The sequence below is a fragment of the Physella acuta genome, unplaced genomic scaffold (genome assembly GCF_028476545.2).
Source record: "Physella acuta isolate Inbredline_101_S28 unplaced genomic scaffold, ASM2847654v3 ptg000804l, whole genome shotgun sequence".
Lineage (NCBI taxonomy): Eukaryota > Metazoa > Mollusca > Gastropoda > Physidae > Physella > Physella acuta.
In genome coordinates this window covers 388,671-401,770 of record NW_026732322.1, presented here as the reverse complement: position 1 = coordinate 401,770, position 13,100 = coordinate 388,671, and the positions used below count along the sequence as shown (strand labels likewise).

The 13,100-nt window shown below is 38.0% G+C and overlaps 1 protein-coding gene across 1 annotated transcript; it reads left to right on the top strand.

The window, feature by feature from the left end:
• The first annotated feature begins 4,942 nt into the window (after positions 1 to 4,942).
• On the top strand, positions 4,943 to 8,295 carry LOC131951201 (uncharacterized). The gene is made up of 4 exons (XM_059313539.1): positions 4,943 to 5,065; positions 5,722 to 5,845; positions 6,263 to 6,414; positions 8,146 to 8,295. Exons 1-4 carry the CDS (start codon positions 5,060 to 5,062, stop codon positions 8,293 to 8,295), a joined length of 432 nt encoding a protein of 143 aa, XP_059169522.1. The 5' UTR covers positions 4,943 to 5,059.
• The last annotated feature ends 4,805 nt before the right edge of the window (positions 8,296 to 13,100 follow it).

Sequence of the window (13,100 nt, the reverse complement as noted above, 5' to 3'; positions counted from 1 at the left end):
GCAAGAGTTGCAGTGTGACCATGCCGATGTTTCTGGACAGTTCTGCAGGTTAAGTTCCACGCAAAGACGTGTGTACCTTTTTACTTTATAGTGGTAGAAGTTTATTTTTTTCCTTTATAAACATACAAGACTTGTTTTTTTTATTTTTTATTTTTTTTATTTTATAGACGTATACGTTGTATTTATATATAAAATATTTTACAAGGTAGTAGTGTAAATTATTATACTTTCTAGTCATGAATTTTTTAAAGTTTTGTTTACGGTCACATAGCTTTTTTTTTTTTTTTTTTTTACTTTTTTTTATTGAATAGGTTTTCAATTTAATCTTCAGAATTATTTTACTTTTAGAATCATATCATAATGCGCAGACATAAAGCTTACACATGTGCAATGGTCCAATGGTTTATTAGACTACGTAGCCATGTTATTATAATTTAAAGAACACAATGTAAGTGAGCGATTTGCGCTTAAACCGCCGTGAGATGTTTTTGATAGAAATATCAGCAGTAACTAAAAAAAAAAAAACAGCAAGCTTTTAATTTGTTTAAACAATTGTTGGAGACCACAAGGTTTAAAATTTTAATAAATCAAAATAGGCAGTTTTTTTTAAAATTTACACTGTTTTATTGTTTTCTATGTTGAGAAAATTTTAATTTAATATTTTTTTTAAAAAGTTCTAAGTACCAGTGTCTCACTACTGGGAGTAGAGAAGGGGAAGCAACTGGACTAGGCGGCTAAAATTCTGACCCAAATTAATTCTGAAAGTTCGCAATATTTTTGATGATATACATTTTTTCGCATCTTCGAGAACGCATTTAATTTTTAAAACGTTATATTTCATTCCGTATATTACCTGCGACTGTAATTACTTGGAAAATTTTTTAGGAATAGCAAAAAAAAAAAGTACTGCAATAAATAGCGATATTTGTCGCTGTTACACTATGTTAATTTTCCAATATTTTTCGCTGTTTCAGTGTGCTAATTTTCCAATATTAATTTGTCGCTGCTACACTGTGTGTGTTAATTTTCCAATATTTGTTGCTGTTTCAGTATGCTAATCCTGTTTATAATTAAAAAGCAACTCAAAAAAATAAATAAAAAAATTGAGACCTCTTAAAATACCAAAACAACAAACTTATTTTTTTTTTAAATATGTTTTAGAAAACAGCGACGCTGACCATGGGTTCTGACGTGCTCAAACTTTTCCTGGCTCTAGCTCTCATGCATGTGGTTCACGGCCAAACAGACGTACACAGAGAAGCCCTTTTCAAAGACAAGCTGGGCAGCTATGTTAACCCTGCCTGGAAGCGCCCGGTTCTAAACAAATCGGATGTAACAGTCGTGACCTTTAACTTTGAGTTCGATTCCTTCTTGGATTTTTTTAAAAAGTCAAATACGTTTGTAATCCGTGCATCGATGACTTTTTCTTGGAAAGACGACGTGAGTACATCAGCAGTAGTTATGATTTTAAATCTTCTCAGGTATCATTACTTCAACTTAGGTAACATAACTTAAACACAAAGGCGTAGCGAGGAGGGGGGGGTACATATCTCCCCGGGCGCCGATCCTAGGGGACGCCAAAATGGGTTGAAAAAATAAGTTAAAATCATATTTAGCTGCAGTTTATCATTATAAATATAAAAAAATATATGGGGGGGGGGGCGCCAAATTGAAAGTTGTTTGTCCCTGGGGTGGGGGAAAGTTTGTTCCCAGGGGCGTGGGGGTGGGGGCGCCAAATTGAAAGTTGTTTGTCCCTGGGGTGGGGGAAAGTTTGTTCCCAGGGGCGTGGGGGCGCCAAATTGAAAGTTTGTCTCCGGGCACAGGCCTCTGCTTCAACAGGTAATATTACTTTAACTCTGGTAGTATTACCCAGGTGAAATTATTTCAGCTATATCATTAACTTGGATATCCTTTACAATCGTTCACAAAAACATTTTTTTTTAAAATCTGTAATATTTGCGGATGTAATGTTCACACTAGATTGTATCGATTGTTCTATACAGTGTTTCTTTCAGACCTTTTTTTTCTCCGGGTGGGGGGGGGGGGGCTCTTGAAATCTTTGGGGGGGGGGGGGCGCACAGAATTTTCCGGGGGGGGGGGGGGTACTTCGATGCTTGAGAGAAACTCTGGTTCTGTATCAAAATGGATTAAAAACAAACAAAAGCAAACGTATGTATCTTTAAAAATATTTTACCTGAACTTATGAGTTTTTAATTAATTGATTGTTTTCATCGATGCTCATTTTATTTATAAAATTGATAGTTTCTGACCTGGAACCCGGACGACTACGGGGGTCTAAAGGACATGCGCCCCGACCTCAAAAATATCTGGCTCCCTGTACTCGGTTCAGTTCGCGACCCCACGGAAGACTCATTTGATAAAGATGATGGGTAATTACATTTCTAATCAGCGTCACACTAATTGGTGATGGTCTCATTTGCAGTGTTGTTACACCGGTAGGTGTGTAGTTATATGCTTGAATGCTGGTGTACTTGCATCTATAAGTGTTGGTGCTAGACTATGTGTAGTTACACATGTTTACAGAGGCGTAGCGACCCTTCCCGGCGCCCGGGGACAAACTTTTCGATTTGCACCCCCCCCTCGAGATTTTTATTTGCACCCCCCCCCCCCGCCCCCCCCTCGCTACGCTACTGTATGTTTATGATAGATTTGCTTTGCCTCTTAATCCCATACTCCCTGGAGCTATCTATGTTGAGGCAACTTGTCTTAATAACAGACTCCCTGTAGCCACATGTCTTAATATCAGACTCCGTGTAGCCATTTGTCTTAATATCATACTCCCTGTAGCCACTTGTCTTAATATCAGACTCCCTGTAGTCACTTGTATCAGACTCCCTGTAGCCACATGTCTTAATATCAGACTCCCTGTAGCCAAATGTCTTAATATCAGACTCACTGTAGTCACTTGTATCAGACTCCCTGTAGTCACATGTCTTAATAACATACTCCCTTTAGCCACATGTCTCAATATCAGACTCCCTTTAGCCACTTTTCTTTATATCAGACTCCCTGTAGCCACTTGTCTTAATATTGAACTCGTTGTAGCCACTTGTCTTAATATCAGACTCCCTGTAGCCACTTGTCTTAATATTAAACTCTTTGTAGCCACTTGTCTTAATATCAGACTCCCTGTAGCCACTTGTCTTAATATCAGACTCCCTGTAGTTATTTGTCTTAATGTCGGACTCCCTGTAGTCACTTGTCCTAATGCCAGACGATCTGTCTCTCCACAGCTATGCGGTTGTACAACATAATGGACAAGTCTATTGGAAGCTAGAAAATGTCCAACTACATTTGCGCTGCTGCGAACATTACACAGACTACCTGGATTGCAAAGTAGAGGTGGTGGTTTTGTGATGTTTATTTTGGTAGTTATTGTGGTGGTTATTGTGGTGGTTATTGTGGTGGTTATTGTGGTGGTTATTGTGGTGGTTATTGTGGTGGTTATTGTGGTGGTTATTGTGGTGGTTATTGTGGTGGTTATTGTGGTGGTTATTGTGGTGGTTATTTTGGTGTTTATTGTCGTGGTTGTTGTCGTGGCTATTGTAGTGGTTATTATGGTGGTTTTGTGATGTTTATTATGGTGGTTTTGTGATGTTTATTTTGGTGGTTATTGTGGTGGTTTTTATGGTGGTTTTTGTGATGGTTATTGTGGTGGTTATTTAGCTGATTGTTTGCGTGTCTAATTAATGTTAGAATCCTAGCTTGAATGTGGATTGTAGTAAGTGGTTGTTTGTGGAATGAAACAAGAGTTGAATGGGTTCAGGGGATGTGTTACAGATGGGTGGATGATTGACCTGTTGTGATGACTTCTTGCAGTGTGTGCAGTGGCGTCGCTAGGTCGGATTTCATCCGGTGCGGCACCTCATGGTGTCACTCCCCCCCCCCCCCTATTTTTTTATCGTTACACCCCATCCGGGTATAATTTTGAAGTGTTCAAATTTAATACTAAAGATGTTTATCTACAGTCGTATGTTAATACAGCTTGGTGTAGCATTGTTTTCTCTATAGTTTTTATCTTTACGTCATGGTGTCACGTCCCCCCCCCCCCCACTCCCTTGTCGGGATCGTCATTATGTATTTAACATATATTTTAACTCTAATTAACAAAAAAAAAAACATATTTAATCTATATAGGCCTATCTAACAATGTTTTTTACTTGGTGTTATCCCACTAAATGGTGTTACCGCACGCCCAACCCCCCACCTCTAGACGCCTCTGGGTGTGTGTATGTATGTCCGGGCTTTGAAGGGTTAATTGTAAGTAGTTTATAGAGGGTGATAATCAGCCGTCATCGATAATAGTTCTCAGGTAATTACCTGGGCTTAGTCGTATCGGATAGTACATTTTTTACACAGTGGCGTAGCGAGGGGGGGGGGGGGGGGGTTCGGACCGCACCGGGTGACACCATTTAGGGGGGTGACACCAAGGCAAAAAAAAATAGCAAAATATATAGAGAAAATGGTAATTCCACTTAATTTAGTGATTAATTTGAGTGTTAAATAGTCTTTTAATAGGTGCGAATTTGAAAGGGGGGGGGGGGGGAGTGCAAATCGAAAGTTTGAAGGGGGTGCAAATCGTAATATGAAAGTTTGTCCCCGGGAAGGGTTGCTACGCCTCTGGGGGGGGGGGGGTGACAACATTAAGTGCCGCACCGGGTGACACCCGACCTCGCTACGCCACTGCTTTTACATCTTACTGTTACAAGTTTATAAGATTATCAATGAATTCAGTACATGCTATGAATTAGCCGGCTTATAAGATTATTTTAATTCCAGTTAGCTGCTATAATTTAACAGTTTATACGATTATCTTCATAACAGTTGGCTGATTTGAATAAGATAAGGGTTGTAAGATTGCGTTTAATTGCAGCTTGCGTCTGATAAATATCCAGCTACTAAGCTGGTGTTTGTGAAGGACATAAATCAAACGGATACCATCCGCGACACGACGGAAGTTGGATACAAGATAACGCACATCAGCATCACAACACATAATAAAACGAATGCCTACTTTTTAGATGGGGGCTACTCTACGATGCAGGTACCATCTTCTCATGGCAGATTGTTGGACTCTTTAACGTCTAACTCTATCTCTCGCTCTCTCTCTCTCTCTTTATCGTTCTCTCATTGTCGTTGTCTTTCTCGTTTGCTTTCTCTTTCTGTCTCCATATCTTGCTATCTCTTTTTTATCGTTCTTTCTCTATCGTCATATTTCTCTCTCTCTTTCTCTGTCTCTGTCTCTCTCTCGCTCTCTCTTTATCGTTCTCTCTCTATCGTCATCTTTCTCTCTCTCTTGTTCTGTTCTTATAAAATTGAACGTTTGTCTAGATGTTTATAACCAAATTTATAGCTAGATTTTTCTGATCACTAGTACAATAGATAGATTCTCTGTTCTTAAATACAATAGTTAATTCTTTGCTAGTAACATAGCTAGATCTTCCTGATCGCTTGTACTGTTTTTGTACAATAGCTAGACCTTCTTTTATATTGCTAGATTTAATGTATATAGCAAGATCAACTTCAGCTTACTAAAATCTTTGTGTCATATCTAAATATTATATATCATAACTATATATTATATATATGTATACATATATAATATAAATATCCCACCCACCACCCCTCACCGTCATAAAATTTGTCTGAAAGAAACACAGTCACCATCTAACCCTTTGTGCTTGCTGACAACTATTCCAGTTGGCCTTTAACATCAAGCGCCTGCTGTTGCCCGAAGAGCTGATGCAGGCCTTCGTGCTGGTGGGCGTCTCCTTCAACTGTATCTTCTTGTCTACCATCCCGCCTGAGGCACGAGAGAACATGAGTGAGCAAGTTCTTATATTTCTTATCTATCTTGGTTTCCTGGTCAAATGTATCACAAACATGAACATTTTACTATCACACTTATATATATATATATATATATATATATATATATATATATATATATATATATATATATATATATATAGGTATGATAGTAAACCATTCATGTTTGTGATACATTTGACCAGGATATATGTATATATATATATATATATATATATATATATATATATATATATATATATATATATATATATATATATATATATATATATATATATACATTTATAAATACATACATTTATATGTAATAAAATCAATCTTATCATGTCTTCATTCATACTTTGAGTTATATAATCCAGCTCGCACAATATACTCGATTAAATGTTCCTGACCTACCTTTTTTACACACCAGGTCTGCCATTCATGATGTTCATGTTCTTCTTTGCGTTCATGACCCTACATGCCATCCGGAGATTGGCGGTTTATACTACTCTACTCCACCTACTATCTGCATCGGCTATGGTTTTGGCTCTCTGCGTCAAGGGGTGTTATGAGACAGAACAGGTGAGCTGGGTGGACTTTATGACGTTCTATTGACAATATCCCGGGAATTGAACGAGACTTTCGAGGCGTTTGAGCTATTTATTTAACTAGCGTGCCCGTCCCACGCGTTGCAACGGTTTCAGAAGAAATCTGACATATATTCTCAAACGCGTGATTTTGTCTTCTTAATTCAAATTATTTAAGTGTAAACAATGTCTTAGCTTGGATTATATTTATCGGGGCACGAGTTTATCCATACTACCTCCCAGCACACTCCAGGCCCTGCTGTATGAAAGCCTTGAGTGTATGTTATTCACTCAAGTAATAGTGAGTTAGACACTCTTCGGTGACCGCCCATGTGTCAGTGGCGCAGGGAGCTCTGGCGAGCCACCGGTTATGTTGCCACAGGGGCGCCGCAGGGAGCTCTGGCGAGCCACCGGTTATGCTACCACAGGGGCCCTGGGTACGGCTCCTGGTTTAGCTTAATCATTCAATGTTAGGTGCCACCTTTTTTTTTATTTTTTTTATTTTTTAATTATTTTTTTTTTTAATTTTTTTTTTTTTTTTTTTTTTTAAATGTTAGGAGCCACCGTGTTCCTATCGGATTGAGCTGTTTAAAAAAATCTAGACGGCGTAGGTTCTCGCGCAGTATCCCACGGCGCTGAATTGCATTCTACAGAGGCGCCGCCCCTTCGAATTTTTTTTTCCTCACTAGGAGTATTCTTATAAAGACTGTGTAATGTATAAAAAACTAAAACACAGACAAAAGTATATACTTTCGTTTTTTTATGCGTAGATGCTTCTTCTTCTTTGTTTTATTTTTAGTGTTGGGACGGATTTCCCTCCAACACAATTGAGTATACGTGTCAAGTGTTTCAGCCTTCTTTTCTTTTTGGATTTGTTTCCATAGCTTTTCTCCATGTATCCAACCAAGAACAAGCTACAAGGAAGCAGTTGTTTGATTTTGGAGTTGTCTCTCCTACAAGAGTAGTTGTCCCCAGCTAACGAGCCTTATCTGCCCGAGGGTTCGAACTCGAGACTTTTCGGTTTAGCAACCTTGAGCTTTACCGACTTGACCACGCCGACCTAAGCATAGATTGATTAGCAATCGTTATTTTAAAAAAAAAAACTCTGCTAACGAAATACAATATTTAAACGGTAGGCCCGTAGGACAAAGGGAAACAACCAAGTCACTAATACTTTTTTTCCTCAAAATACGCTAAACATGGTTAATTCCTCTGAATATTCAAAATTCAATAATATTCTTTTTTTTATTTCTGTTGTGAGCCTTTGGGGGCCGAAATTGAATTTTTTTCACAGAAATCCTCCCTATAGTATCCAAATTAACCCCGCAAAGTTTCATGGCGATCGGATGAAAGACAAAAACACCCACAAACCCACATATTTTCATATATATATATATATATATATATATATATATATATATATATATATATATATATATATATATATGAAAGGTAAAGATAATCTTTTGAGCGTTTCGGTCACTTGTGCAGATGAAGTAGAGTATATATGTTTCTATGAGCTAGCTATTTAAAGTATATATAACCCTAGACTATTTTAATTGTCATTATCGTGTGTCATGTACCCACAATATTTGGAAGAACTCATGGACATCCTTCTGACTATAACTTGTATCCGAACTCGAGACTTTTAGGTTAGCATTCTTTCGACCATTTAGTCACACATCACCTTGTTGTTTTAGTTGTTTGATGCTGTTTTTTATTTCAGAAAGAAGTGTATAGTCTGAAGACAAAGTCACGTTACAAAATCGAACGTAAAACAAGAAGAAGTGAGATGTTTCATCTGACTTCTTCAACCATTCACCTCACACTATGGTGGGCAATTATTTCCTACATGGCGTTTGACTTACTGTTTTAAATTGTAGGGTTGTCTATCATTCGTGTAACAATGGTCTACATGACATATGACTTACTTTTTTAGATTGCAGGGTTGTCTATCATTCGTGTAACAATCGTCTACATGACATATGACTTACTGTTTTAGATTGCCTGGTTGTCTATCATTCGTGTAACAATGGTCTACATGACATATGACATACTGTTTTAGATTGCAGGGTTGTCTATCATTCGTGTAACAATCGTCTACATGACATATGACTTACTGTTTTAGATTGCAGGGTTGTCTATCATTCGTGTAACAATCGTCTACATGGCATATGACTTACTGTTTTAGATTGCCGGATTGTTTATTATTCGTGTAACAATCGTCTACATGACATATGACATACTGTTTTAGATTGCAGGATTGTCTATCATTCGTGTAACAATGGCATATGACAGACTACTTTAGATTGCCGTGGTCGTATACATTGCCATTTTAGTCTGACAGTGCTCTATATAACTTGTTTAGTTTAATTACTATCTGAAATTCAATAAGTAGGTACTCATTAAACAGCTTTATAGATACATTGATAGTTAAATGTGGATATATGTAATCTACACCTTGAGTATAAATGATTCTTAAAACCCACTAAATTGTGTCATTTAGAGTTTTATAAATTTTTAATGTAGTTTTTCTTTTGGTACTTTCTTTTAGAAATTCCACCCACATAAAAAACAATGTTATGTTAAAAAAGATTGTTTTACAATAGTTGTTACTTCTGACTTAATATTTCTGTAACTTTGTGCTTGCTTCAAAATTACTAGTAGGTTATAAATGATATGAAACCATTTGCAGAATTGTTTTAAGATTTTGATAACAATGTTACATATCTATTATTACAATTACAAACATTCCTAATTTATTTGCATTTAAAGAATTTTCATTTTTAAAAAAAATTCATTTTTGATTGACATTTAATATCTATATATATAATTCTCTTCTTGGAGACAATAGAAAACAAGCTGCCTACCACCCCCACCCCTACATGGTCTGGTGAGCTGTGGTTCACGCTAATGTTTACACCGGGTTTAGTGACGACTATTAGGGGCAGATAATTTAGTTTTAAACTTAGGAAAGGTAACTAAGAGGAGTTTACTTTTACGGGGGTGGAGGGTGGGGGGTAGGGGTTGGGGAAAGGAGTGGGGGGGGGGTTATTGTCCTTAACGAGCTACTGATAGTGATTTAAAGCAAATATTTTCAGTGGCAGCGTTGGTACAAATTCACAAATTATGAATTACTGAAAAGTAGAAAATAAAACAACTAAATAGCGGCGTATGATACGCCGCGGGTCGGCTCGTAACCAATGTTTCTTATTTTTCTGACTATTTTTACCCCAGCGTGTGTGTTGGTCAACACAACTATAGCTAAACTAGTTACAGACAAAATACAAAGAAGCTTTTAGAAAGCATATATTTGTTTTTTTTTAAACCCAAAGTATTTATTTTGTGTTGTAAATTAAACACATTTACAATATTGATCTTAATATGAATCAAACATTTTATTTATTTATTTATTTTAAATGAAACTTATTCATTTTTTGTACAAATTGAACACGTTAACAATGTTGATATTAATATGAATCAAACATTTTATTTATTTTTTAAATATTAAATTCAAAACATTCATTTTTTTGTGTATATTGAACACATTAACAATGTAGATCAGTGGCGTAGCGAGGTCGGGTGTTACCCTGTGCGGCACTTAATGGTGTCACACCCCAGAGGCGTAACGACCCTTCCCGGGGACAAACTTTCAAGTTTTCGATTTGCACCCCCCCCCCCCTCAACCTTTCGATTTGCACCTCCCCCCCCCCTCATGTTTTTCTCTATATATTTTGCTATTTTATGCCATGGTGTCACCCCCCTAAATGGTGTCACCCGGTGCGGTTCGCACCCCCGCCCCCCCCCCCTCGCTACGCCCCTGATGTAGATATAAATACGTGTGCTGACATCTATATCGCTGCTTTAAGTGTTATTACATTCCAGCACAGCAAAAACATAGCAACACCTAACACTTATATCTAAAAGTTTAAACACCAAAACCTGATCAAAACATAACTCTAATATTTAACTCAACTTACAACTAAACCCAACATATTAGCAAACATACATCAGTTTCAACCTTCACAAATGTCTATGCTGAGAATTGAACTTAAACCTATACCACTAATCATCCTACAACTGTACTTATAATCTACTTATAATCTAAACCTATTCATAATACTTAGCTCTAAACTGATCTTCAACTGTTTGAATACACGTAGACCTACTTCCTACATACATGTCCTCAGTAGGCAGGGGGGGTTAGGGGAGTTAAAACCCCCCATAGACCCCTCGGTATATATTTAAAAAGTATGAGGGGGGTGCCAATCGAAAGTTTGAGGGGGGGGGGGGGGATGCAAATCGAAAGTTTGTCCCCGGGTAAAAATTGGACCCCCCCCCCCCTTGAGACGATTCTGGCTACGCCACTGCATGTCCTACGCTTTGATTATACATTGACCTTATAATAGAGACTAGACATACACAGTCACGGCTTAAGTCCACCCATTAGGACGTTGTACTTTAAAAAAAAACATAGACCCTATGCTAGACATTAGACATAGATATGATGTTAAAATATGCATCGCGGTTTTCCACGTATACAATAAAACTCAAACAGTACACATCGATACTGCAGTAGCGTAGCGAGGAGGGGGGGGGGGGGGGGGGGGGGCGGGGGGGGGGGGGGGAAATATGTCCCCGGGCGCCGACCATAGGGGGGGGCGCCAAATTGAAAGTTTGAGGGGAGGGGTGCAAATGAAAAGTTCGAGGGGGGGGGGGGGGTGCAAATCGAAAGTTTGAGGGGGGGGGGGGGAGCAAATGAAAAGTTAGAGGGGGGGTGCAAATCGAAAATTTGCTCCCAAGGGGGCGCCAAATTGAAAGTATGTCCCCGGGCGCCGGGAAGGGTCGCTACGCCTCTGCGATACTGTACAGAACATAGACGACATTCATAGATCTACTCATAGACTCTAGACTTAACACCTGTCCGCATTACCTAGGTCATACAACTATAACATACACACTAGACATATTTTAGACATCTAGCTTGACATTTACATGTTTCCTACAGACAGCAATATACATGCGTGTTTAAGTTTGGAGTATTTATAGTTATGTGGTGTTGTAAATTGATTTTAGTCTTTGAATTTCAATATGCTTTACGCAGAATTTTTTTTTTTAACTGGAATACTTTTGGACATAAGTACAGTTAGCTGATATTGCAAATTAAACAAGATAAAATGTTTCAGTAAATTTATTGTTCTAAATGTTGTCGATTCTGCGTTAGTTTTTATTTTCCACTAAACATACGTTGGTTGTCTTGTGTATGTTACATAAATAAAGTAATAATAATCAGAACTTGTTCCATCCTCGACTCATTAATATTGTGATTTGTCAGACGATTAATTATTAAATAGAATTCCCTTTCAAGAGTTGACTCAAATTAAGATTAAATATAGGAGTCGGCGTGGTCGAATCGGTAAAGCTCATGGTTGCTAAACTGAAAAGTCTCGAGTTCGAACACTCGGGCCAGCCACTCTTGTTGGTTGGACAAAAAGAAAAGCAGGCTGAAATCGGAGTCAACAGCCTCAATGGCGCATATCAAGTTGACACGTATCCTTAATTTGTGTTGGAGGCGTGGTCGAGTCGGCAAAAAGCTCATGGTTGATCATTTCAAAAAAGTCTTGAGTCCAAACCCTCTGGCAGATAAGCCTCTATATCTTCCAACACTAAACAATTAAGAACGAAGAAGAAGAAGAATACTAAAAATAATTTAAATAGTATAAAGCTCTTAGTCTAGTAAAATGGTTATTCTATACAGTATCATGCTATAACAGCAATGCGATATAATTCAACCGTAAGGTGGGTCTTAGCTACCTTATGTTTTATTATGTTTTAAGGTGGACATCAAGCAAAATTGAGGCTGGGAGTAGCATGTAGTGACATCTAGCCTTATGAAGCCTTTAGTGACATCTAGCCTTATGTAGCCTGTAGTGACATCTAGCCTTATGTAGCCTGTAGTGACATCTAGCCTTATGTAGCCTGTAGTGACATCTAGCCTTATGTAGCCTGTAGTGACATCTAGCCTTATGTAGCCTGTAGTGACATCTAGCCTTATGTAGCCTGTAATGACATCTAACCTTTTGTAACCATGAATGACATCTAGCCTTTTATAGCCTGTAGTGACATCTAGCCTTATATAGCATATAGTGACATCTAGCCTTATGTATCCTGTAGTGACATCTAGCCTTATGTAGCCTGTAGTGACATCTAGCCTTATGTAGCCTGTAGTGACATCTAGCCTTATGTAGCCTGTAGTGACATCTAGCCTTATGTAGCCTGTAGTGACATCTAGCCTTATGTAGCCTGTAGTGAGATCTAGCCTTATGTAGCCTGTAGTGACATCTAGCCTTGTGTAACCATGAATGACCACTAGCCTAATGTAACAGGGAGTGACATCTAGCTTAATGTAACATGTAATGACATCTAGCCTTATGTAGCCTGTAGTGACATCTAGCCTTATGTAGCCTGTAGTGACATCTAGCCTTATGTAGCCTGTAGTGACATCTAGCCTTATGTAGCCTGTAGTGACATCTAGCCTTATGTAGCCTGTAGTGACATCTAGCCTTATGTAACCTGTAGTGATATCTAGCCTTTATTTATTATAAGAAAGACAGTGTCTATTAAAACCCTTGTAATATTGAACATAGCAGATGTGTGGTAGCTTTCACCGTGATCAATAAC